This window comes from Oryx dammah, unplaced genomic scaffold, assembly GCF_014754425.2.
Source record: "Oryx dammah isolate SB20612 unplaced genomic scaffold, SCBI_Odam_1.1 HiC_scaffold_29, whole genome shotgun sequence".
NCBI lineage: Eukaryota > Metazoa > Chordata > Mammalia > Artiodactyla > Bovidae > Oryx > Oryx dammah.
Genome location: NW_024070213.1, coordinates 3,298,051 through 3,325,290, shown reverse-complemented (window position 1 = coordinate 3,325,290; position 27,240 = coordinate 3,298,051). Strand labels below are relative to the sequence as shown.

At 57.5% G+C, this 27,240-nt stretch overlaps 1 protein-coding gene across 1 annotated transcript in view; it reads right to left on the bottom strand.

Annotated features, from left to right (window-relative positions):
• Positions 1-27,240, bottom strand: part of CELSR1 (cadherin EGF LAG seven-pass G-type receptor 1) — a 152,124-nt gene that overhangs the window by 49,555 nt on the left and 75,329 nt on the right. The window contains exons 3-5 of the mRNA XM_040233359.1: positions 20,175-20,397; positions 14,655-14,770; positions 14,187-14,275 (exon numbers count right to left, since the gene is read on the bottom strand). Of these exons, the coding sequence (XP_040089293.1) occupies positions 14,187-14,275; positions 14,655-14,770; positions 20,175-20,397 (428 nt within the window). The remainder of the gene's footprint in view (positions 1-14,186; positions 14,276-14,654; positions 14,771-20,174; positions 20,398-27,240) is intronic.

Sequence of the window (27,240 nt, the reverse complement as noted above, 5' to 3'; positions counted from 1 at the left end):
TGCAGGGCGAGAGATGCAGGAGACTTGGGTTTGATCCCTGGGTTGGGAAGCTCCCCTGGAGGAGGGCATGGCAACCCACTCCAGTATTCTTGCCTGGAGAATCCCATGGACAGAGGAGCCTGGCGGGCTGCAGTCTGTGGGTTTGCAGAGTCAGACACGACTGAGTACTGAGCGTGAGCCCCACGTGAACCAGGAAACCACTGCTAAGAACAGACCCCAGAGAACCGAACACAGGGACTCAAACAAAAACTTGTTCACAAAAGGTCTCAGTAGCACTATTCACAACAGCTAAAAGGCAGAACAACCCCAAAGTTCATCAACAAACGAATGGATACACAGAATGTGGTGTATCCATTCAATGGATGATTATTCAGCCGTTAAAAAGGAACGAAATACTGTCATATGCGACGACGTGGGTGAACCTCCAAGACATCACGCCAAGTGAGAGAAGCCTGGCACAGAGGCCTTCTGTGCCACACAACACACATCAAGCGCTGTGTGACCCAATTCATATGATGTGTCCAGACACGGAAAGCAGAGGAGTGATTTCAGGGGCTGGCGTGCTGGTGGGGTTGGGAGGGGCTGGTAATGAGTACAGAGTTTCCTTTCAGGGTGATGGAAATATCTCAGATCTAGATAAAGGTGGTGGCGGCACAGTATCATGAATGTACTAAATGCCACTTCAAATGGTTAATTTTATGTAAATTTCACCCAATTAGAAAAAAAAAAAATGGATGGACACCCACCATTCACCTTCCCCGTTTTTTCTATCTGTCAAATGAGGATAAACTGTATCCCAAAGCCTTCCTAGAGAGAATCACAAGCAATTACAGGCAGAAAGGGCAGTGAACGTTCTCCATCAGGCTTGGGAAGCGTGTGTGTTGACACAGTCAGCCTGACTTGGGGATCTGGGAGGAACGAAGGCCCCAGCAAGGGTGTCTGATCTGGGCTCAGCTCATCCGTCTTGGTCGAGGGAAGACAAAGCGTGGCTGGATGGCTGGCGGGGCGGGGAGGAATCAGGACAATCGAGAGGTGGCAACGGTGCCCGGCTTGGGCGCACACAGCCACCCGCACGTTGGCAGGAGGGGCTGTGACGTGAGCGGTCCACTTGGGCGTCCAGGGCGAGACTGGGGCTGGGGAGGAGAAGGCAGGCGAGGCTCTGTGGGAACGGAGGGGAGGAGCAAAGAACAGACAGCAAGGCGAAAGGAGCTGCCCCTTCACATCTTTAAGAAGGGTTTTTAAAGTTTGTGCAAGAGAAAAAGACGGCCAGGAATAAAGGGGCCATTGGCAGTACAAGTCACCTCACTTCTCAAGTGAGAGGGGCTCCGGGCACAGGACAGGTAAAGGCCCGAGTCCCTGACTGTCCCTCCTGGGGCCTGGCCCCAGAGGGCAGCTATCCCGGCCGGGGGATCCCTGCCCCTTCTCACCCCCAGCCCTGCCCCACAGCGGCCTGGCGTGGACACCCAGGGGCCGAGGGGAGCCAGCATATGATCTGAGAGCTGGAGGCCCAGGCCAGCCGGCAGAGCCTGCAGGAGGGGCAGGCTTGTGCACAGGCTGCCCTGAGCAGAGCCCACCACGGGCAGGCGGGATCAGGGCCAGCAACGACAGGCCCACCGTGCCCCCTCCAAGAAGAGTTCTGAAGGATGCCGTGCGCGCCGGGGGGATCAAGACAACCAGCTTCGCAAATCTGTGCGCAGCCGGGTTCCTGGCTCCCGGCGAACCCGCCCCAAGTCATCACTTGGGGTCTGCCCCTTTTTATTTCCCTTCAGCTATTTCTTCTCCCTGGGCAGCAGCCCCCTCCCTGGGCTTTTCCATTCAGGGGTCCCAGAGCAGCCCGTGGGGATTGTTTGTGACACAATAGGGCTTGGTCTCTATGAAGTGCTCATATTTCTACAGCCTTTTAACCTGCTGCAGACAATTCCTCATCGGGGAGGTGGATGGGGGTTCAATTTCAAATGCTGGTTGCAAGGGAAGAGGCGTGGGGTGGGGGCTCGAAACCAGATACCAGGAGGGGCAAGTCTTGGGAACGAAATAGATTCACGCTCTGTGTCAGAAATGATTAACTGACGTTCATATCAAAGAATTCACAGACGGCTGGGCTGTAGGAATGTCACAAAGAGTGAAAATGCAACCTGGAACGTATACATGTGAGGCTCAGACCCGACGACTGGGCCAGCTGAACAAAGCCCACTGGACGATGGGCACATCAAGAAATGTGGGCGAGCCCCCCACCCCAGTCCAGGCACAAAGGTGAGGAGGCCCCCCTCCAAAGCAGGCATGATGTTTTTCTCTGATGCTAATTGGTGGGCGAGAGGAGAAAACATCCAGGCACACGCACTTCCAGGATCCAAACCAAACGCCCAGGGAGCCTCCCATTAGGACTTTGCTGGAATCCCAACAGCAGACCAAGGTGCTGCGTCCCTGGGGGCCCAGGCTGGGTCTGGGGGACGCCCCACGTGCAGACAGTCGCTGAATGCTCTGGTAGCAACTCTGACACTCAGCTTCCCCGCCTGTAACACACAAGTGGGAATGCCCTCCCGCCCCCTAGGCAGGCTGCGGCCCCTCCCAGACCCCGAGCACTGACCAGGCCTCCACACAGGGGCTCCGGGCTCCGCGATGGGGAGCTAGGTCCATGTCTCTGATGGGAAAGGATTCGCCCCAATGCCACCCAGGCAGGAGCAGAGAAGGAAGGGGGAATGCAAGTTAGTGGATGCAGACTGTTAAATACGGAGTAGGTGTACAACATCCACGTACACCACTGGGTGCGATGCTCAATGTTCCTGGGTAAAATCACAGTGGAAAAGAATATCTATCAACCCCTTTTCTGGGCAGCAGAAATTAAACCCAACATTGTAAATCAACTATACTTCAATAAAAGGTAGAAAAAGATGTCATTCCACCTTCTTCAGTGGAGAAGGAAATGGCAGCCCACTCCAGTATTCTTGCCTGGGAAATCCCACGAGCAGAGGAGCCTGGTGGGCTACAGTCCATGTGGTCGCAAGAGTCAGACGCAACTTAGTGACTAAACAATCTTCTTCAGTGAAATTGCCAGGAGGAGCTCAGAGTTCCGCCAGATTAAGCAGTAAACGACAGGGGATGAGATGGTTGGATGGCATCACCCACTCAATGGGCATGGGTTTGGGTGGACTCAGAGGCCTGGTGTGCTGCGGTTCATGGGGTCGCAAAGAGTCGGATGCGACTGAACCGAAGCAGTAAACAAATTTACTTCTTGAATTTAACATTAAGGCCTAAGCCCAGGCCTTCTTGACCCTTTTCCTCTGAGACACGGGACACCTGCAGCCTAGGATGGGCACAGTGCCCCCCTGGGCGTGGGCAGCACACTGCTGCATGGGAGCCTGACAGGGCCACCAGGCGGGGCGCACAGCTGGCCGAAAGTGGCACCTACTCCCGTCTGCTTCGCCTGCTGGGGACCTGGGGCAGAGGACGCACTGCCCAGCCGGGCAGCATCTCCTGGAGAGAGGTTAAGTCCAGCGCCATTTGGAAGAGAGGCCCCAGGCCCCCTGCCGAGTCCCTGGTACTGGGCAGGCTGTCACACCAACGCAGTCAGGGCCCAAGGCTGGCAGGGGCCAGGGGACAGCAATGCCTCCAATGAGCATCACCTCCAAAAGGCCAAGAGGTCACATCCTTACCCCACTTAGCAAAGTCCCCTGACTCCCACTGTCCACCCCAGACCCCTGAGCCAGGTTCAGCCGTAAAACCGAGGTGAAAACGGGGCCTCCCGGGTGGGATTAAATGCACAGGGATGTGTGTGAAGGGAACATTCCAGGAAGTTTGCTGCTGCTGTGCTGTTGCTAAGAAAGGTGGGAAGAAAGCCAAAAAACACACAAGCGGCTGTTCTCCCTGTATTTTCGCTACGCTATTTTCCTACATTAAAAATATATAGCTTCTTTTTTTTAACACTTTTAAAGAAAAAACAAGAGTTCTCTAGCAGTCCAGTGGTTAGGACTTGGGAGTTTCACTGATGGCCCCAGGTTCAGTCTCTGGTTGGGAAACTAAGATCCTGCAAGCGGCAACCACACGGCAAAAACCCACACACCAAACTAGGAGCAGTCAGCAGCCTGGACCTCAGCACACCTTCACGGCAGCCCCCGGTCCTTCTCTAGGGCGCAGAGCATCGCTCAGCTCTGAGTCCCTCACGCGCCCAGCTGTCCAGCAGAGTACTGGGCTGTGAGAACGGACCCTTTTTATTTGGGGAGCATTAAAAAGAGAAGATTTTTCACAAGGGTCAGAACCAACTGATCACCTTAACACAAACCACAGCAGAGCCGTCCGTTTCTCAGGCACTGCGGTGACCCGACTCCTGAGGATTGTGGCCACAGGTCAAAGGAGGTGCTCTTGTGATGGTTGCTCAGACGTGGGAAAACCCAGGGCTGGGAGGCAGAGGTCCACCGAGCGTGGCCTGTGCGCTCGGCACTGTGTATGAAGAAGCATCTCCTACCGGCCCCAGCGGTCTCCGTGGGGACGCCTTTTGTTCTGGGAAAGATCCTCCCCAGGTGTGGCCTCTCATCAGACAAGCTCAGGGGCCGGTGAGCCGGGGCCAGGAATGTCGGAGCTGCCGTCCCTGCCGGGCCGGGTCCCTTGTCTGTATCTGCCTGGCCGGGCAGGCTCTCCGAGTTTTCTGGGAACCCGGGCGTTCACGCAGCTTTGCTCCAAGGGGGATCTCTTCTCCAGAGACAGATGGAGGGCTCAAGGTCGGGGTTCTTTCTGTTTACACAGCACCTTCTTGGAAAGTTGGGGGAACATGTTCCTTCTTTTAGGGGCTCTGTGGACCAGAAGCTGCTCAACACGAAGGGGAGGCCCCTGAAGCGCCCCACGAGAAGTGCACGCCCCGCACCCCTGGGGTCCATGACTCTGACGCCCGCTGCTCCCAGCTGGACCAGAGCGGGGAAGGGGCCCTTCGAACAGTCCAGGAGAGAAAGGAAGGCGGCATCAGCAATGACACGTCTCTGGACTGCCAGGGTCTGCAGGCTATGGGTCATTTCGGAAAACCTTCTCAGACAAAGAGAGAAAGGCTTTCAAGAAGCATCCACGCTCACACTCGCACACACGCACACGCGCGCACACACACACACACACACACACACACTCTTGCAAAGCCCCCTTCGGCTCCTGCTGGGACCCTGACAGGATCCTCTCTGTCCCAAGTGTGCATGGCCACAAAGAGAGCCCAGGATCCTCAGCTTCTCCCTACAGACCCCCAGCGCCTCCCAGTTGCCTCCACCCTCCTCCGGATCGGCCTCCCCGCCCCCACCTCGGGTGTGCAGGCCTCTGTGGTGCCATGCAGGGGTGGGGACAGGGCTGGGTCAGTGGGGAGAAGGCAGGAGTGAGGCCTGAAAGGGCTGGGAAGGTGGGGGAGGGGGAAGGCAGAGCAGGAGGGTGCCGGCAATTGGGCTCCGTCCAGCCCCGACCCTGTCCCTCTGGGTCCTCCTCCCAGGCTGGGCGAGAGGCCCTCGGCAGTGACAGGCTGGTCCTATAGAGGGCAGGGGGCAGGGGTGAGGAAAGGGGGGCAGCCTGGGAGGGCAGGGGGCTCGGGGCGGGCAGTGTTTCATTGCAGAGCGTTGGGGGGCAGTGACGGGGGGCTGAGCTGGGCGTGCTGGGTGGGACAGGGCGGCCGGTGGAGGCCCGAGGCCACCAGACAGGGAGCTGCCTGGAGCTCCAGGCTGCGGGCAACTTTCCATGACAGGCGGGGGTCGGGGGCCCGGGTGGGGCTGAGTGATTCTGTTTCCACGGCGGGTGACTCTGCCCTCTGACGGGGCGTGTTTGGAAAGGAAGCAGGTGGGCGCCCCGCCCGCTTGGGCACTGGGCTCCCACTGCAGTCACGGGAACATCAATGTCAGACACAGATCGGCTACCCACGGGTCCAGACACAGCAGGGACCACTCCTGTCCCCAGAAACTGGCCGAGGAGCACAGGAAACCCAGCCGGAGAGAAACAAAACGATTCACAGCCCAGACTGCAGACTTGGACTGGAGCAGGTGAGCCTGCCCGGCAGGAACTGAGTGTACAACGTGTCCCACCAACTCGGTCTGCAAGGCTCCCAGGCTACCACCTCCGTGAGCTGGGGGAGCGAGGCTAAGAAGACCCCGTGCAGACGGGGCGGGGGACAGTAACCACCCACCTGGCCCTCTCCTGCATCACAAAGGGCTGATGGACTTAGCAAACGCCTACCTACACTTGAAAAGAGTTTAGCTTCCTTATCTCGTACCTGCTTTGAATCAAATGATTTTCTAAATGGAAAACTTTTTAGCAAAGAAAACAAAAATGGCTCATGAGCCCATCACCCAGATTACTCCTGCTGTATTCTTTTATAAAAGAAAGCTTGAAACAGGTAAAATATCACAGGAAGTTATAAAGTGAACAGGAAGGCCCCCTCCTTTCTCATTAACCGTATTCCCAAAGGCATCCACATGTGGTGGACTCTCTGCACAAAGAGTTGCAACAATGCCTCCCGTCACCGAATCACAGGAATAATAAACAGCTGATGTTTCAAGATACCACGCGTGGGATGGCTTAGGACCCAGCACGGCTATCTGATCCGTGCTGTTGATGCCTTTGCTTTGGGGGGGAGGAGGGTGCCCTTCAGGAAGAAAATGTGCGTATGCCAGCACATATTTGTCCATCTTTCTAAGTTCTTTTAATTAAGTCCTTGAGTTAGTTTTAGGTGCTCACGCAATTCTAAAAAATAAGCGAGATCTGAGGCGCCCTTTACCCAGTTTCCACCAACTGTAAACATCACGGCCCAGATGTGGACGCTGATACTGTCAGGATACGGAGCATTTCCATCAGCACGAGAACCCCACCCTCTTCCCTTCCACCCCCACCCCCAGCCCAGGCAGCCACTCATCTGTGCTCCAGGTCTGCCATGCCCTCATTCAGGAGTGATACGCAGACGGAACCACACAGAACGCAAGCTCAGTTCAGTCCAGTCGCTCAGTCGTGTCCGACCCTTCGCGACCCCATGGACTGCAGCATGCCAGGCCTCCCTGTCCATCACCAACGCCCAGAGTTTACTCAAACCCATGTCCATTGAGTTGGTGATGCCATCCAACCATCTCATCCTCTGTCGTCCCCTTCTCCTCCTGCCTTCAGTCTTTTCCCAACATCAGGGTCTTTTCCAATGAGTCAGCTCTTTGCATCAGGTGGCCAAAGTATTGGAGTTTCAGCTCCAGCATCAGGCCTTCCAATGAATATTCAGGACTGATTTCCTTTAGGATGGACTGGTTGGATCTCCTCGCAGCCCCAGGGACTCTCAAGAGTTTGCTCCAACACCACAGTTCAAAAGCATCAATTCTTCGGTGCTCAGCTTTCTTTATAGTCCAACTCTCACATCCGTACCTGACTTCAAACCATAGCTTTGACTAGAAGGACCTTTGCTGGCACAAACTCATGAGCCTGGCTCTCCCTGGTCAGCACACTTTTCTCTTACTTGTGTCAGAAGTTCCTCCCGTCTTGTTACTGAGGAGTATCCCAGGTGCCGTGGTGCGTGGATGCACACAGTCTGCGTAACTTTCAGTTTGGGAATGTTGGGGATATAAGCTGCTGCGCATCTTTGTGTACGCCAGTTGCATCTATGGTCATGAGAGACGTTGGTCTGTAGCTCGTTTCTGGTCCTGTCTTCATCTGATTTTGGAATTAGGGGAACATTAACTTCACAAAATGGACTGGGGAGTGTTCCTTCCTCTTCTGTTTTCTGAAAGACGCTGTACAGAATTGGTGTAATTCCTGAAACATTTGATAGAACTCTCAGGTGAAACCACCAGAGCCCAAGATTTCATTCTGGGGAGTTTTTAAAGTACAGTTTCCTTAATAGTAACGTTCAGTTCAGTTCAGTCGCTCAGTCGTGTCAACTCTTTGCCACCCCATGAATCGCAGCACACCAGGCCTCCCTGTCCATCACCATCTCCCGGAGTTCACTCAGACTCACGTCCACCGAGTCCGTCATGCCATCCAGCCATCTCATCCTCAGTCGTTCCCTTCTCCTCCTGCCCCCAATCCCTCCCAGCATCAGTCTTTTCCAATGAGTCAACTCTTCGCATGAGGTGGCCAAAGTACTGGAGCTTCAGCTTTAGCATCAGTCCTTCCAAGGAAATCCCAGGGTTGATCTCCTTCAGAATGGACTGGTTGGATCTCCTTGCAGTCCAAGGGACTCTTAAGAGTCTTCTCCAACACCACAGTTCAAAAACATCAATTCTTCCGTGCTCAGCCTTCTTCACAGTCCAACTCTCATATCCATACATGACCACAGGAAAAACTATAGCCTTGACTAGACGGACCTTAGTCGGCAAAGTAATGTCTCTGCTTTTGAATATGCTTTCTAGGTTGGTCATAACTTTTCTTCCAAGGAGTAAGTGTCTTTTAATTTCATGGCTGCAGTCACCATCTGCAGTGATTTTGGAGCTCAAAAAAATAAAGTCTGACACTGTTTCTACTGTTTCCCCATCTAATAGTAATGTAGTTGTTTGAATTAGTTATTTCGTGTTGGTTGATTTGCAGCAGTGTGTGTGTTTCAAGGAACTGAGAATTTATTACTGATACTACTAACCTATCTTCTCTCTCTCACTTTTTTTTTTTTCTTCCTAGAAATTTGATGACATTACTGGTTTTCCCAAAGCTCTTTGTTCCATTGATTCTATTGGCTTCCTGTTTTAAAAATCTCTGGTTTCTGCTCTTGTCTTTTTTCACTCCTTCCATCTACTTGCTTTGGGTTTATTTCGCTCTTCTTGGTGGAGGTTCTTGAAGTGGGAGCCTTCCGGGAGTTGGTGATGGACAGGGAAACCTGGCGTGCTGTGGTCCACGGGGTCGCAAAGAGTTGGACACGACTGAACTGAACTGAACTGAAGTGGGAACTTGGATGACAGACTTGAGATGTAGCCTCAGTATTCTTGCCTGGAGAATCCCCAAGGGCAATGGGGCCTTGTATGCTGCAGTCCCCGGGGTCGCAGAGTTGGACACGACTTGAGAATAAAATGCTATGAATTTCCCTCTCAGCATCCCACATATTTTGGCATTTTGTATTTTCATTTCCTTTAAATTAAAAAAAAATTTAAACAAACTTCCTTTATTTTTCCCCTTCCTCCCTTTTCTGAATAATTGAATACTTGAGTCAAATCTCTATGAAGGCCCCTTGTTCCCAGTACCTGTTGGAGTCAGTCGGTAGATTCAGGGCCTAGAGAGGCAGCAGTCACAAGACGGGGCTGAATGAGAAGGGTGGCTGAGGAGGAGGCCTGGCGGGGGCTGCGGGTGAGCGAGGAGGTGGCGGCCTGGTGGGGTTGGAGGCCGTTTAAATGATGGTGGATTGAGACAATGAAGAGCTATACCGAGGGCAATGGGAACAGGTTTTCTCACTGAGCAAGAAAAGACTTACAAATATGGAAGGGGAAAAACAACTAGAATGACTCTGTGGTGTTGAAATGGAATTCAAAGTTTTGAATAAGCAGAGACAGAAGGAAACATGCGTTTCAGTAGGAGTGTATGTGAGCACACACACACCTGTACATCCATGTAGAGGCCCTACTGGCCCCGTGAGAGAGACTGGGAGTGAGAGCCCCTAGGAGCAACGAGTGCACCCCGCACCCGAATCCCGGTTCCTGAACACCTTCCTTTACGGAAAGGATCCAGAGTTCCGCGGGGAAAGCAGACCGCCTCCCTCCCTCGAGCTCTCTCTCCCCCTCTGCTCACTGCCTCTCCCTTCCTAGCCTCCCTCACACCCTCTGGAACACACACACCTACACAACAGTCTTATCTCTTTGGTCTTTTTGTGTATCCCATGCCCAGAACAATGCCCGGCACGCAGCAGGCACTCAATAACTGCTCCATGTGTTGACGAGTGAGCAGAGGCATGAAGAAAGGACAGAAGGGAGTGACCCGGGAGGCTGGGCAGCCCCACCCGGGGGTGAGCCCACAGGTCTGCAGGGCCCCAGGAGGACCTCCATGAAGACCGGCCTGAAGCAAGGTTCTGGGTGGAAGCCCTTGAGTCTTCTGGAATATCTGCCGAAGCAGAGGGAGCCCCCCTGATCCTGAGGGTGGTTCAGTTCAGTTCAGTCGCTCAGTCGTGTCCAACCCTTTGCGACCCCATGGACTGCGGTACGCCAGGCCTCCCTGTCCATCACCAACTCCCAGAGTTCACTCAAACTCACGTCCATTGAGTCAGTGATGCCATCCAACCATCTCATCCTCTGTCGTCCCCTTCTCCTCCCGCCCTCAATCTTTCCCAGCATCAGGGTCTTTTCTAAGAGTCAGTTCTTTGCATCAGGTGGCCAAAGTATTGGAGTTTGAGCTTCAGCATCAGTCCTTCCAATGAACATTCAGGACTGATCTCCTTTAGGATGGACTGGTTGGATCTCCTTGCAGTCCAAGGGACTCTCAAGAGTCTCCCCAACACCACAGTCAGGCAATCAGACCCCCGGCACCACCCCAAGCAGAACCCACTTCCCTGGAGCCCCTGGAACGCAGTGTGCGGCACAGACCTGAGAGGTCATGAAGCACGTGGTCGAGCCCGGGGATGAGTGCGACCGGGTGGAGCCGTCCCTGCTGGGCCCCACACCAGTGGCCCCTCCCCCAGGGTCCCCGGAACCTTCAACACCGGATGCTCTGCTCGGTGAGAAGCACAGGATGCGGGCACTGAGAGGAGCAGAGCAGCCACGAAGATGCTTCCAGCCCCAGACCGGAGACAGCCCCGGTCCTCTGGGAATCACTGGGACCAGAACAGGCCACGCCTGCCGAGGCCCCGCCCAGGATCCCGTCAGTCACCTCCCGGCTGACGTGTCTGCGCCCCAGATGCCTGATGGGACAGGGCGAAGGCCTCCAAGTAACCCCTCCAGACACCCCCACCCCACCGGGCTGGGGGCACTGCTGGTGCTCAGTGAGTAACCATCCTCCCCGAGAAGAGCGGAGACGCCCGCTCCCTACTGCTCCCAGAGGAGGGTGCTCCTCCCCCCTCCCCACGGCCCCCGGGGGTCTCGACACAAACATTCTGATGCCCAAAGGCGAGGGGGAAGGACAGACACCCCATAGAGCTCTGACTGACGGTGAACCTGAGTTCCCAGGGCAGAGAAATCACTTAAGAATGAGCCACACAGACCCTTCTGCAAGCTGGCGGGGAAAACGTTTACCGACCATGCACAACAGCCTCGGAGGAAAAGACATCTGCGACCAGGCGATGAGCACGTGGGCACGCGTGAGTGCGTGCTCTGTCGTGTCCGACTCTTGAGACCCCATGGACTGCAGCCCACCAGATTCCTCTGTCCATGGGATTTTCCAGGCAAGAATACTGGAGTGGGTTGCCATTTGCTTCTCCAGGGGATCCTCCCCACCCCGAAATCGAACCTGTGTCTATTGTCTCCTGCACTGGCAGGCAGGTCTTCACCAGAGCACAAACCCTCCAAACCCTCCCCAAACCTCCATGGGCGGTGTGGGCAGAGGGGCCCCAGGTTCCACCTGCGCCTGACGGAGTTCAACATGTTTGTGCAAAGTGTCTGCCTTTAAAACACCTTCCCAGGAAAACACCCAGCTCCAGCGGGCACCCGAGCTCCACTGAAAGTGAATTTTGCCGCCGGCCCTTCTTGCTTAAAATGCCACCCCAAGCAGAAAGAAAAAGTGAACTGACTGCTGGACTCCCTGCCTGGGGGACTTCCCTTGTGGCTCAACTGGTAAGATTCTTCCACCCACAATGCGGGAGACCTGGGTTTGATCCCTGGGTTGGGAAGATCCCCTGGAGAAGAGAAAGGCTCCCCACTCCGGTATTCTGGCCTGGAGAATTACATGGACTGCATAATCCGTGGGGTCTCAAAAGTCAGGCACGACTGAACGACTTTCACTTTCTTTCACTTTTCTGCCTGGGGGACCAGCCCTCATGGACCCTATCAAGGGGTCATGTCCTCTGCTTCCTGGCTGCCTTTGGCCAATGGGAGGCCTAACAGGAGATTGGGGTGGGGGCGTTGCCAGGAGGTCACTTCTCGGCACAGGGGGCTTCTCCCCAGGACGCCTCCTGTCCGGGTTCCACTCTGCGCTCTCCCGATCCCTCTTGGCCTCAAGGCTGACACAGCCCTGGGTCCTGCACTGCCCACATGGATGGAAGCCCCACAACCTGTCCCCTTTGGTCATAAGCCCTCCTTCGCCAACCTGGGGAGGTTTCCACCTATTTCTGGGGGCAGGGGGGGTGACTGGTAAAATAGCCCAGACAGGCCCCAGGGCAACTGTGGACTTGGGGGGAGGCCCCATGGGGGCCCAGGGGTTTCCCACACAGGACCCACCCTGAGGACCAGAGCCGAGGTGGATGACAGACAAAACAAACACTCGCAGAGCAGAGTGACCCGCCCCCCACAGACCACCTTCATGGCCGCCCTCCTTCCTGCCCGCGGTCTCATCCTGACGCGGCCCCTGCCGCCACGGGCCCCCGCAGCCCCCTGCAGCCCCCCACCGCAGGCCCTCCACGCAGGCCTGAGCTGCTCCCTGCCCGGGCCCGGCGGGGGGGCCTTTGCCTGGACAAGCCAGCGCCTTGGCCCCGAGAGACACAAAGCTCCCGAGACAGACGCCCTAATCCCGAGCACTGCCATCGTGCGAGGAGGCAGACCACGGGGGCGGCCTCCAGGTCTTCGGGCAAACTGCAGGGTTCCTCCACCCAGCAGCCTCGGGCGAGAGAGGAAGTAGCTGAGCGGCCCAGAGGAGAGGCCTAATCCCGCACCCAGGGTCTGCTTCAGGATCGGAAGCGGGGGTGGCAGGGGTCCACGTCTCCTGGGCCCCTCCTCCCCAGGGGCCCCTTCAGGAGGGAGTTTGTTCCTCCGGGCCGCCTGCAGGGGCGCTGTGAGCAGGCAGGCCTTGGCGATGTCGGAGGCCGATGGACGCCCTGGGACCAGGGCAGGGTGGGCTGAGACAGAGGCCCCGTCTCTGCTCAGCGGGGACCACTGGCAGCTGACCCTGCTGGGGAGTCGAGGCCAACTCAGCCCTCAAGCCCAGTCTTCAACCGGCCCCGGGAGGTATGTTTCCCACACAAGCAGGAAGAAAGAGGTTCCACGGGTGCTTCCCTGACATGAAGCGGGGGCCCCTGAGGGTCTCCTTGGCACCCTGCTGGGCGGGAAGCCCCCCGGGAGGCAAGCACCCTGCCCCCAGAGGATGACCAGGGACGGCCCATCCCTGGGGTCCTGGCCCTGCCCGCAAGGGGAGGAGGCCAGAGGCGGAGAGCTCAGAGGCAGGAAGGTCAGACAGCGGGCACCACGTCCTTGCCACGTGGCCCTGGAGCACCGCTGATTCTTAACTTTCCCTTCGTTCTACTTGAGGGCGTGTGCAGCGTCCTGACAAGAGCCCACACAGTCCTCACGTTCCCGAGAGGGACACCAGCCCCCGCGTCGCTTCAGACCTGCACTCTGGCCCTCATCACAAACGCGGCGCTGAGTTCCACACCCGAGTCAGAACCCGGCCGCCCTCTACCCCGGGAGGGGCAACGGGAGCACCCGCCCTCAGGTTGGGGGCAAAAAACCAGGGTCACCTTGCGGGATGCTCACTGCCGGGGGCTACACATTCAGGGTGGTGGAGACGTGGAGGGTGTCAAAGGCTGAAAGACAGTGCTCTTTCTCCACGGGTGTATCCCTTACTGAGGGGGGACCCCTTGACCCCAAGTCAGGCCCAAGTCTGTGGCTGAGCGCCATGAGGGGGAGGCGCCCCAGAGTTCCCCAGGAAGGAAAAGAGAGGCTTGCCAAATCTCTGGCAATTGGAAAGCGGGGCATTCTGATGCAAAAACCGGCAAGGAGTCTCCTTACAAGTCAAGAAACAGCAAAATGAAAGGAAACCCCCCAAAACGCCCAGACCTTCACAGCGTTTCCTGGGAGAGCCTTCTGCCTCTCGGGTTTCACCCAGGGAGGCAGGGAAGGAAGGTTTAGGCCTTGGAACTGTGTTTGAATGGCCTGCGATTTCAGCCCCAGTAACGACTCGGCCGAGGCAGCTGCAATGAATAAGCTCTTTCTGCGTCCTGCCCCAGGGGCGGGTGATCTCTGGGGTCCCAGCGCTCCCTGAGGGAGTATCCGCCACACCGCGGGGCTTGGGGGTCTGCACACAGACCGTCACAGAGGCTCCGTTTCCTACTTAACTTCGCCCAGCGGCCTGCTTTGCGCCTCAGCAGGGCCCGGGGCTGCGCGGGGTTGGGGGGCGATGGGGCGGGGGGCGGGGCCTACCTTGTTGTAGTACTGCACCTGCACCGCGTGCCAGCGGCCGTCACTCACGCCCCCAGGGACCTGCGGCGCCACCGTGGTCGTGGTCTCGCCTGCGGGTCCGGGGAGAAGAGAAGTGAGCAGATCCCCAAGGCGGAAAGTCCTTCTGACCGTCTGGACCCGCGTTCTCCCCCGCAACCGGGAAAACGTTTTCAAAGGGTTTGTCAATGTTTCCATCCTACAGAGGGCGCAAGGATTCCCCAGTCTCTGGACACTTGAGCTGTGCCTGCAGCATTATAAACAGCGCTGCAGTGAACATCTTTGCGCGTTCGGGGATCCCCTCCGCGCCCCCCCGCGCCCCGCCCCCGCGCCCAGGTGGAGAACCAGGGATCGGCACGCTAGAGGGCGCTGTTGCAGGATGGGGTGGTTTCAACCAGCGAAGGGCCTGGGATGCAGCCGGAGGGCGGCTCCCTCCCGCACGGGAGGCTTTACCTGCCGAGAAGGTGAGCTGCACCTGCTCGTCCACAATCTCCAGGGCGATGAAGTCGTGCTTCTCGTTGAAGCGGCCGTTATACAGCAGCAGCGCGTTCCTCTCCTGGGTGGCAAACCTGGGGGGCAGAGCACATCGTGCAATGAATGACCCAGGGTGGAATCTGCAGGTGGCCGGGGGCTGCCCAGGGCGACAGCACCAGCCGCGCTCAGCCGAGACTCTGGTCCGGGGACTCTCTTTCACATCAGAAGCTGACAGCCCAGATGGAGCTAGTGGTAAAGAACCCGCCTGCCAATGCAAGAGACACAAGAGACGCGGGTTCGATCCCTGAGTCAGGAAGACCCCCTGGAGGAGGGTGTGGCGACCCACTCCAGTATTCTTGCCTGGAGAATCCCATGGATGGAGGAGCCTGGTGGGCTACAGCATGGGATTGCAGCGTCGGACGCGACTTAGCACACAAACAGCACAAATCCTGATTAACAGTGTTCTTTTCTGGAAGGAGCAAAGCAGATTCTGGGGGGAGCTTGGTTACCACCACCTTCGTATGGTGCTCTAGGAGGGTGACACAGACATGTGCCAGCGGGGAATGTGTGGACACTGAACACAGGCAGGGCGCCTGCTGCTCAGGGGGCAGGCCGCGCGTGCTCCCGGGCACGGGGCACGGGTGCCGATGGCCAGCTCAGGCCGGAGCCCCTCGTCCCCACCACCAGGCTCCAGCCGCAGCCGCGCTGCGTCCCTCTGCCCCTTCCCTGCCCCCGGACGGGCCTCCGTGCCTGCCGGCCCCTGCCCGGGGATGAACTCCCCGCCTCTGCAGGCCTCCCAGGCGTCCCTGCAGTTGTGTTTTCCCAACTCGTTTTATCTAAACTGTGCCCCTCATAGTCTATCACGTCACTCATTTCGTTTCTGAAATTCTGCTTATTTGTTCCTTTAGGAGAATGCGTGCTCCTGGGACTTCCCTAGCAGTCCGGCGGTTAAGACTCCAGGGTTCCACTGCAAGGGTGAGGGTTTGATCCCTGGTCAGGGAACAAAGATCCCGCAGGCTGAAAAACTTTTTTAAATAAAAAAATGTTTACAAAAGGACAAGTGATCCTTTAAGGGGAGGGATGATGACTCTCATTCACGGCTGCATTTCCAAGACCAAACAAGAAAGATCTGGTCCAGGCGAGTGTGTAACACCAGTGTGTTGCATCCACGCATGGGTGGGGCTCCTGTGAACCAACAGATGCGTGAAAATAGTCTCATCAGACTTGAAGCATCAGAGTAAAAAACCACTTACTCCGACAGGAAACAAAGAGCCTCAGAAATCTCCTCCTACCCAGTAAGGAGGCCGCTACCATCAGAGCTGAGGGCCCCCGATACACCACGATGCCTCCTGGAGCCCCTGTTACAGAGAACCCACAAATCTGGGGGGAAACTCAAGACTGTTTCCTGAGACAGCTGGATGTCCCTCTCTCCAGAGATTAAGCGGGGAGAGTCCTTCCTTTGATTCCAGGTCAGTTTTACCCGCTTTCGTGCAGCAGGGGTCTGTGGGAGCCAGCGTCGGGCATCTGACCCCAGTTCCCCCTCCTTGAGGTGCACAGAACTGACACCTCCCGCCCACAGCTGGCAGCCCCTCAGTTTAGAGGCAGCGGGTGCCAGTGACAACGCTAAAAATACCTGCAGAGCAAAGTGTGGAGCCAGCAGGCAGAAAAAGAGAGGAGCCGAATTAACAGCGGCTCGCTTCCTGAGACCCACGGGCCGCACCTGCTCCCCTTCTGCAGCCCTGATGGGTGTGGGTTTCTCCTTGGACCAGGGTGGGAGCCGGTGCAGAGGGTCAGTGCAGGACGGTCCTCAGGGGCGGGCCCCCTGAACTGCCAGGATGGAAGAGCTAACGAAGAGCCCTGGGGCCCCGGGCAGGGTCTGAACAGCGCCAAAGGAGAAAGGGCAGAAACAGAAACCGCAGCCTGGAGAGGGGGCCGGGAGCAGAGAGGACAAAGGAGGCGGGCGAGCCCAGGCCCTGGGCAAACAGAGCCAGAAAGGAGAGACGCCGCTTCCAGAGAAACTGCCTGAAACAAAAGCCTTGGGCTGGCGCCCCAGCCCACCTTTCTCACGGTGCGGCCCCCAGCAGGCAGGGGGCCAGCTCCTGCCCGGCCCTGCCCACGCTCTGGGGCACTTGTCACGATTCTGCCTTTGATGCAAAACGCTCCCTGGTTTGGCGTCACCTCGACACCTGAGCCGTCATCAGGCGTATGGGAAACTGTCCCTAAATTGTTGCCACGTGATCACCTAAAATGCTCCATTTCCCAAGCAAAGGGACACACACACGAGAGGGACACTGAATTAAACACCACCGCTCTTCAGCGTCTGCATTTGGGGCCGCCAGTCTTCCTTTGCTGGTTTCTGCGTCCGTGGGCTGCCCCCCACCCCAACCCCAGGACTTCCAGTCACCTTTCACGTCAGCCTCCTGCAGCTTAGTGGCTGTGCTGCCCGCGACCGATGGCTGCCAGTCATGCCCAGAGTTGGGCAGCCACGGCCACAGAGACAGCAAAACCACCTGGAGCAATGAGTCTGCCGGAAGACACAGGGCACCTCTGACCCGGGGGTGGGCACCCACAGCAGCCTGCTAAACACCCAGCCACGTGGCATGCAGAATTGGCAAAGGTGCCAAAGAGGAGCCCTTGCTTTGGAGGCTGTGCCCACTCAGTGGCCTCCTGCACACAGGGCTTATGGGCAGAGGAGGGACCGGGCTGGGAGCAGGTGGGGCCAGGACCAGGGCCTGGCACTGAGGCCCTCTGAGAGGGTGGGAGGGCAACAGCGCCTGCCCTCTCATGTGCACCCCTCCACACCCTGGAGAGGGGCCCTGGTTCTCTGGTTTACAGGCTGTGGGGGAGCCGTGAGCCATGCACCAAGGTGTGAGCAATCGCCCCCAAGCAGCGGGCTCCACACGGCCCAAACCTCACAGCTGCCCTCGGAATCAGACACCACTCCCGCCTTGCAGTCAGGTCAGGGGGCCGACCAGATGCGTCTCCCACCCTCCTTCCAAGTTCCCGGGAAAGGGGGCGATGCTCAAAGGATCCAGAACAGGCATGCACACAGATGAGAGCCGCTCTTGCTGTTTCATTAAAGCTGGCCTCCGAGGAAGATTCAGGAAGAGGGCTGAACGGGGAAATGCCTGCAGATCAGGATAAGCAGGCTGGCCACGGAGTGGTCCACGCTGTCTGTGATGAGCTGGGCAGAGCCCAGAAGGTACCTCACCAGGGACCCGCGTCTCTAAAAGGAACGCCCTCCATGAGGACATGTCTGTACCCAGTGCAGGTGTCCAAGCCTGAGAATCTACCGGGGGGCTGGAGCTGGACAAGGTGGGCGGGCCCAGGTGGGTCCAGGGGCTTGGGGGTTTGCCCACCTCTGCAGAGCCCCCAGCCGGCACTCCAGACCACTGATAATGCCTGGAAGCTTTGTCCTCTGCAACTCAACCCCTCCCTCCCGCACCGGGCCGAAGAGCCCCTGCTCTGGGAGGCCAGGAGGCTCCCCAGTGACATCTCCAGGCTACAGGCGGGGAGCAGCTAGCATTCACGCCGTGTCAGCATGGAACTACCAGCCAGCCGCTCCTGGCCTCTGGGCTCCTGGGTGTCAGGATGCAGAATAAGAAGCCCGTGAGGAGCTTCAGGCCAGCGGGTGGACAGGCACGGGCACAGCAGTCCTGGGGCTGAAGCCCGGATCCGAGCCGGGGAGCCCAAAGAGCCATTTAAAGGCTTCAAAGGACAAGCATCGGCTTCAGAGACTTGAGCCCAATCGAACCATCCGACACCTGGGAAAAAAATATCAGGGCGAGGAGTCCTGGCCACCCAGCGTGGAGGATGGGTTACAGCGAGCAGATTTGGGCCACAGTGAGAAAACCCGCCAATGATTCAAGCCCCCATGTTAACCACGTGTCCTCCACAGGACCTTAGGGGCAGGCAGGGTGGACGGCAGCCTGATGCCACAAGCAGGGGCATCGGAGGCTGAAGGCAGCAGACAAGCAGGCGATGGCCAAACGCTGGACGGCCAGAACTGGAACGCAGGCGTGGCCCGGCCTGCTCACGGGGCCTTCCTGAAGGAAGCGGCGGGAGACGGGGTGGGGGCAAGCGGGAGGGGCCGAGGAAACACCGCGCAGGGCTGGGCGGGTCCAGGAGGCGAGGGCGGCCCCCGCCAGGATAGGGGTCACAGGGGTCAGCACACGGAGGCTGCCAAGTGCTGTATTCAGAAGCTGGGTTTTACCCCGGGTGGCAGGAGGGCCCGGCACACCTATCGGACAAGGATCCCCCTGGCGCAGGCTGACAGTCGCGGACAACACAGCTGTCAGCCGACGGGAGGACGGTGGCCCGGGCCAAGAGGCTGGAAACTGGGAGAGAAGCAGCCAGACAGGGAGACACGGGGGTGAGGGACTCAGAGGACCTGAGTGTGATGGCGGGGGGTAGAGAGGGGAGGGCTTCCCCGGGTGGGGCAGGACCCCCGGGAGAGGAGCTGCCCCATCCCGCCCCAAGAGGCCCCGAGCGCCAAAGGGCAACTCAGAGCAAGCGTCTAGTTCTGGAGGACATGGATGGTGCCTTCCCACGAAGACTGTGTCCCCAAAGACTGCATCCCCAAATGCTCACCAAACACAAAAAACACCTTATTCTACTAAGTTGAACTTGAGAAAAATCTTTACAGTAGAAATGATAGATCTTAAAAATTAAAAGTTAAATCTAAATTCTCTTGGAGAAAAAAATAAAAATAAAAATGGCCCGAGCGTGCAGTCAGCCTGCACCCCGTTACGGGTTAAGGGACCAGGGCTGAAAGGGGCGAGGCCACCTGCCTGTGGTTACCCAGCTCGCCAGAGACCCCACAGGAGCCTAGGCCGAGTCTGAGTCCCAAGCCCTTTCACCCTATTTCTGGGCACTTGGATGGCAGAGGTGCCCGCATGGTGGTAGGTGGGCAGCACCAGGGCGTCCAGGCTGGCTTCACAGGTGTGGGAGCTGGGCAAACAGGGCCCCAAGCTTGTTAACACTCTGCTGTTGCCAGCTGGAAATTTCTCACCTTCGAATCAGGGGAAAGTGAAGTGAGAGTGAAACTTACTCAGTCGTGCCTGACTCTTTGCGACCCCATGGGACTATAGAGCCTATGGAATTCTCCAGGCCAGAATACTGGAGTGGGGAGCCTTTCCCTTCTCCAGGGGATCTTCCCAACCCAGGGACTGAACCCAGGTCTCCCACATTGCAGGTGGATTCTTTATCACTGAGCCACAGGGAAGCCCAAGAATCCTGGAGTGGGTAGCCTGTCCCTTCTCCAGGGGATCTTCCCGACCCAGGCATCGAACCGGGGTCTCCTGCGTTGCAGGTGGATTCTTTACCAGCTGAGCCACAGGGGAAGCCCTGGCATCAGGGGCCACGTCCTCTACTTGCACAGGGTTCTGTAGGCAGCGCCGGCCAGGGCGACGCGGATGGAGGGCCAGAGGGCCGCTCTGAGACCCGAGACCGCCCCCAACCTCCAAGCACGGGCGGTGGCGCGGGGACGCGGGGACTCACGCGAGGGCCACGGTGAAGTGGAAGCGCTGCCTCAGGCCCCGGAAGGTGACGAAGGACTGCGGCGGGAAGCTCCGGGTGGTCACCTCGCAGTAGGGCCTCTCGAACGCGCCAGGGGGGCACACACAGTGGAAGCCGCCGATGAGCAGGTTCACACAGGTGCCCCCGTTCTTGCACACGCCGTGGGCGCAGCGGCCGGAGCGCGCGTTCACCTCGCAGTGCTCACCTGGGGGGACGGAGTGGGAGAGAGGGGGTCACACAGTGACCTGGGCAGGGAGAGGGGAGGGGGGAGGGGAGGGGAGTAGGGAGGGCAAGCCCCCCACCCAGGTTGCAAACACTACTGCAGAACCAGCTGCTAAATCCAAACCTGGGGGCACCTGGGGCCTCTGGGAACCGCCCTGGAGCCGGGCTGTGATCAGACACGTGGTGTTCCTGCCAGCATGAGGGCACCCAGTGCCCAGTGGGCTGTCCAAGGGGTGGTTAGCACCCCAGGGGCCTCCCCGATGAACACACCAGGTGGCCGAGCCACTCGTCCCTGTCCTGGGCCTCCGGGGTCCCCGCCCTTGGTCGGGGGGGGGACAAGGGTATGTGTGGCCATGAGTGCCTCTCGGCACCCCACCCTGTCCTGAACCCCTAGCTGAGCCCGGCGCTCTTCCAAGAACCCCACCTAGAAAGACTGAGAATGCTGAGAGGGCCCCGTGCCCTCCCCACACCCACGTCTGCACAATGGCTGGGCACCCCGGGGCTCGTCGGAGACCCAGGAGCAGGCTGGGGTCATTCAGAGCGCCCCCAGCCCATCACCTGCCATGCAGACCCACTGCCCGCCAGACAACGCTGGGCTCCAATCCTGTAATCAAATCTGTCCCGCACACTGGCCCCCAGCTGTGCTCCAACGCCCTCCCTGTGGCCTAACTGCCCCCCACCATCCCTGAGGCAGGGGAGTTCTGGAAGCTTCCACTGACCAGGGAGCCCACGCTGACTGCCTATGCCCCAGAGGCCTACCAGACTCTAGGCTGCCCATCAGTGGCGAGGCCGCCACGGGAGCCTGGCTGCGTGACCCTCACTCCCTGGAACATGGCCCGGGCCTGCCTGTCACGGGGTGGGCATCGATAGCCCCTCACAGACCCGCAGACCAACAGGAGCTTCCGACAACCGGAAATTCCCCAGCTCTCACCTGTATTTCACCAGGTACTGAGTTTTAAATGAACGCATTTAAAAAAATTTTTTGGCCATGCCACTCAGCATGTGGGTCTCAGTTCCTCAACCAGGGATTGAACCCACGCCCCTTGCAGTGGAAGTGTGGCGTCCTAACCACTGGACCACCAGGGAAGTCCCTTCAGTTCAGTTCAGTTCAGTTCAGTCGCTCAGTTGTGTCCAACTCGTCACGACCCCATGAATCGCAGCACGCCAGGCCTCCCTGTCCATCACCATCTCCCGGAGTTCACTCAGACTCATGTCCATCGAGTCCGTGATGCCATCCAGCCATCTCATCCTCGGTCGTGCCCTTCTCCTCCTGCCCCCAATCCCTCCCAGCATCAGAGTCTTTTCCAATGAGTCAACTCTTCTCATGAGGTGGCCAAAGTACTGGAGTTTCAGCTTTAGCATCATCCCTTCCAAAGAAATCCCAGGGCTGATCTCCTTCAGAATGGACTGGCTGGATCTCCCTGCAGTCCAAGGGACTCTCAAGAGTCTTCTCCAACACCACAGTTCAAAAGCATCAATTCTTCAGCACTCAGCCTTCTTCACAGTCCAACTCTCACATCCAAACATGACCACTGGAAAAACCATAGCCTTGACTAGACGGACCTTAGTCAGCAAAGTAATGTCTCTGCTTTTGAACATGCTATCTAGGTTGGTAATAACTTTTCTTCCAAGGAGTAAGCGTCTTTTAATTTCATGGCTGTAATCCCCATCTGCAGTGATTTTGGAGCCCAAAAAAATAAAGTCTGACACTGTTGCCACTGTTTCCCCATCTATTTCCCATGAAGTGATGGGACCGGATGCCATGATCTTCATTTTCTGAATGTTGAGCTTTAAGCCAACTTTTTCACTCTCCTCTTTCACTTTCATCAAGAGGCTTTTTAGCTCCTCTTCACTTTCTGCCATAAGGGTAGTGTCATCTGCATATCTGAGGTTGTTGATATTTCTCCCAGCAATCTTGATTCCAGCTTGTGTTTCTTCCAGTCCAGCGTTTCTCATGATGTACTCTGCATAGAAGTTAAATAAGCAGGGTGACAATATCCAGCCTTGACGTACTCCTTTTCCTATTTGGAACCAGTCTGTTGTTCCATGTCCAGTTCTAACTGTTGCTTCCTGAGCTGCATACAGATTTCTCAAGAGGCAGGTTAGGTGGTCTGGTATTCCCATCTCTTTCAGAATTTTCCACACTTTATTGTGGTCCACACAGTCAAAGGCTTTGGCATAGTCAATAAAGCAGAAATAGATGTTTTTCTGGAACTCTTGCTTTTCCCATGATCCAGCGGATGTTGACAATTTGATCTCCGGTTCCTCTGCTTTTTCTAAAACCAGCTTGAACATCAGGGAGTTCACGGTTCACGTATTGCTGAAGCCTGGCCTGGAGAATTTTGAGCATTACTTTACCAGCATGTGAGATGAGTGCAATTGTGTGGTAGTTTGAGCATTCTTTTGCATTTCCTTTCTTTGGAATTGGAATGAAAACTGACCTTTTCCAGTCCTGTGGCCACTGCTGAGTTTTCCAAATTTGCTGGCATATTGAGTGCAGCACTTTCACAGCATCATCTTTCAGGATTTGAAACAGCTCAACTGGAATTCCATCACCTCCACTAGCTTTGTTCGTAGTGATGCTTTCTAAGGCCCACTTGAAGTCCCTTAATGAATACATTTTAAAATAAGAATATTACATTCACACACTAAAAAAAAAATCACCATGTAAACAGTGAAGCCTGGAAAGTCTTCAGTCTCTTGCAGGTCCCACCACAGGAGACAGGAGAGCTGGGTGCCCTGCACCCGCACGTGAGCTCAGAGCCAGGGGTACTGTGGAGACCCTCCCTGTGGGCACTCAGAGCTTCTCCTCTTTCCTCCCAGTGGCTGCACAGTATTCCGTTAGAGGACCCCATCAGAACCTAAATCACTGATGTTTCTCCTTCTACTGCTGATGGGCAGGTAGGCTGTTTATAACTTGCTTTCACTGCAGACCGCTTTTTAAATTATTAATTATTTGTCTCTGGCTGCGGTGGGTCTTCGCTGCTGCGAGGGCTTTCTCCAGTCGTGGTCCCCAGGCTTCTCACTTCAGTGGCTTTTCCCGCTGCGGAGCACGGACCCTGGAGCGCAGGCTCGGGAGTTGCGGGGTACGGACCCCGCTGCTCCGCGGCATGTGGGGGCCTCCTGGATCAGGGATCACACCCGTGACTCGCGGGGTACGGGCCCCACTGCTCCGAGGCACATGGGGGCCTCCCGGATCAGGGATCACACCCATGACTCCTGCCTCGGTCGTCGGATTCTTCACCACTGAGCCACCGAGGAGGCCCCGTATAACTTTTTGATACATGTCCTTGTTGTGTTTTAAGAATCTCTCTCCAGAGAAAATTCCTGAAAGTGGTGAATCAAGGTGCACGCTTGATAAGTATTTCCAAAGTGCCCTCCACAAAAGGATGCACAAACTCATACATCCTCACCAACACGAGGGTGGTGATCAGTCTGTAAAATTATTTCTGACAAATGAACCTCCAAGGTGTTTTATTTGCATTAATTTTTGCTGAGGTTCAACATCTGCCTGAATTCTACTGAGTCAATTGGGAAGTGATATTAAAATTTATCATCAGCTTTTTAAACCTTGGCGGCGTCGGGTCTTGGTTGCAGCACACGACATTCACTGTGTTAATTCAGGATCTTTCTTTGCCGCCCAAGGACTCTCTAGCTGTGGTTCGTGGGCTGAGCTGCTCTGTAGCATGTGGGCTCTTAGTTCCCCAACCAGAGATTGAACCTGCACTCCCTGAATTGCAAGGTGGATTCTTAACCACTGGAGCCCGAGGGAAGTCCCGATCATTAGTTCTTGGATATAGTGGAGAGTGGGTGCTATGTGTAGCCCACGTGCCCCGCCAGGACAGAGGCTCTGGAGTGCTGGGTGACAACCGCTCACAGCTGCGACCCTGACCTCAGACCCTCCCCCCGAAATCCCTCAACCACAAATGCATGGCCCCCACTGGGGCAGCTCACAGCCAGCAATAGCTCCACGGGGAGGTGGGGAAGCCCAGCCCCATGGCCCAGGGCAGCCTCCTCTGCACCGCATTGCCAGAGCTGAGGCGTGGGCTCACAGAGGCCTCCGCTGCCGCATTGCTGCGGCCCAGCCTCTCCTCTGGGCAGCGCCATGAGCCCCGTCCCCGCCCCCTGCCCAGGCATGGCTCCTGGGAAGACGGTTCTCGGGCCTCGGGGTCTGTTTCTCAGGGAGGCCGACCGACCAAGCTGTTTTTCGAGAGCTCAGTAATTGACGGGTGTAAGAAAACTCCATCCCTCACCGGAGAGGGAACGCGTCACAAGAGCTTATTTTTGAGAAGCAGGTGAAACTGATCTGTAATTAGCATGACGATCCTCTGAAACAAGCGAGGCTCCAGGGAAATCTGAATTTCCTCTCCTTCTCTGGAGTATCTTCCTCCCCAGGTTGCGACAGCTGAGGACACACAACTTGCTCAGCGGAGGTGGCCCAGCCTGAGCCCCTCGGACACAGGGAAGAGAGCCTCAACTGCTGAGCTCTTACTGAAGTTCATAACCGCACACGGACCACCAGGCCAGGGGCCCAGGCCCAGCCCACCCCCAGGGCTGTGCCCACCCCCAGGGCCTGGCAGGGTCAGGTGGGTTTTTTTTTTTTTTCCATCCCCTTCCTCCTACCAGGGAGGGAAGGGAGAGACCCCAGGCCCACCCAGGACACCCACCTGCTCTCCCCTAGCAGGCAGCTGCCCCCGAACGACTTGTGAGGAGAGGTTTCACGTGCTGCTCGGAAAGGAGAGGCCCACCCGGCTGCATACCCCACTCCAGGCTCCACCATCGGGGCAGACCCTCTGGTCTCCCCACTGGCTCCGGGGTCACCAGGGTGCCCCACCCCGCCCGCCATGGACACCCGGCAGGCCGTGCACACACATGCGCCCTCACTCACACCCAGCCACACGTTGCTGACACACTCGCACTGTCACACACATGCTCAGTATTCACAAGCATGCTCACCCACAAACACATTCGCACCCTCACGCCTGCCCTCAGCCACACACGTACACACACTCACACACTCACACTCTCACACTAAGGGGCCCACCTGGCCCCTTCCCAGGTGGGCGGCTCGCAGCCTTAAATTCTATTCATTAATTGTAAATGCTTAGCTGAAGGTGTATTTGTTCTTCGTTCACTTCAGATTCTCTAATCTCTCCTTTTAAAATCCATGTGATGTCTGGGACTGTTTGCTCTCCAAGTCCCAACTTGGCGGGTCGAGGGCCAAGCACGTTGTGTTCTGAAGTAATAAAGCTGCAGTGAGAGGCTGGGGCGGGCCGGGCTCCCTAAGCCGTGACGGCAAACAAAGGGGGACCTGGCCTGGCCCTCCCCACGGCGCCCTGCCCTCCCTCGGCGTCCGGAACCCTGCCCGGCTGGGCTCGGCCCCAGTGGTCAATGTCACTGGAGGCAAGCGCAGCCCCCGCCCCCACCAAGGCCACGGCGGCGGCTCACGGGCTCTGCCCTCGAGCCGACTGGACGTCTGAATCCCTCCACCTCCATCCAAGATCCAGGGGCTCCTGCGACGGGCTCCCAGCTGCCTGGGCCCAGAGAAGGACGGCCCTGCACAGAGAGTGAGTGCGCCCTCCATTCAGTTCTGAGAGCTGCATTTGACTCTGCCCACCGTACTCCTGCTCACGGGCGGTTTTCCAGCGGCTGCCGGGAAGCCTGGGTCCGCAGGCGGCCCCGGGGACGGGAGGACGGCCCAGCAGGACGTGTGCTGCCCGCGCCCCGCAGCCGCTCAGCCCGCTGCTGCAGGGCCTCCACCCTGCCGCAGAAAGGGCGTGCTGCCTTGCAGGGTTCCTCCGCTCCTCTGCTTAACCCATCATACAACTTTAAATCAACTGCAAATAAAGCTCAGTCGCCGTGAAATTATTTGTTTTAAGCACAAAAGGTTTTTCTTTTCTCATAGGTAGTCGTATTTGTTTCCTGGGTCTGCTGTGACAAGTACGGCAAAGCAGAGGGCTTAAAGGGAACAAAAATGAATTCTCTCATAGATCTGGGGGTGTCAGCAGGGCCACCCCCCTCTGCAGGCTCCAAGGGGGCTCCTTCCTGCCTCCCCCAGCTGTCAGGCCCCCTCCTCCACCTGTGTTCCCGGGGTTGTGGCCTCCTCATCCCTCATCTGTGGTCAGGTGGCTATGTTTCCTGCGGCTCGTCTCCCCATCCTCTCTCTTATAAGGACTCCAGTCACTGGGTTCAGATGGACCCCGAGTCCGGGACGATGTTCACTAATCACTGGGAGCCTCACCGATTACATCTGGAGAGACCCTGCTTCCAACATTCTGAGGTTCTGGATGTGAACCTGGGGGGACACTATCCAGCCCCCTTGGTGGCCTCTGCATCCGCCCTAAAACTGCTCTCCCGGTAAACGCTGGCCTCAGGGGGCCGGGCCCGAGCCTGCAGGGCTGCGATCCCGGTTTCTCAGGGACCTGGTGACTCACCGGCTCTGGCTTCCCTGCCCCCCAGGATGCTCTTCCCGGCCTCCCCAGCCGGCCAGCGAGGGGCCAGCTCCGCAGCTCCACGGCCACGCCTCGGGCCCCTTCTCTGGGCCCACACCCGCCCACCCGCTCCTCCCATTCTCTTCTCCACAAACCCAGGCCTCAGACCTGTCTCCCCAAACCAAGTCCATTCTCCGGGTCCCCCACCCGGGGAGGGTCCTGCGGCCACCACGGAGGAGGGGGGCCGAGAGCCCTGGAGCCACCCGCCCCCCCCCCCGTCCCCACCAGTGCACCCCCAGGGCCCGGGTCACCCCCAGGGCCCGGGTCACCCCCAGGGCCCGAATCACCCACCCCCAGGGCCCGGGTCACCCACCCCCAGGGCCCGAGTCACCCCC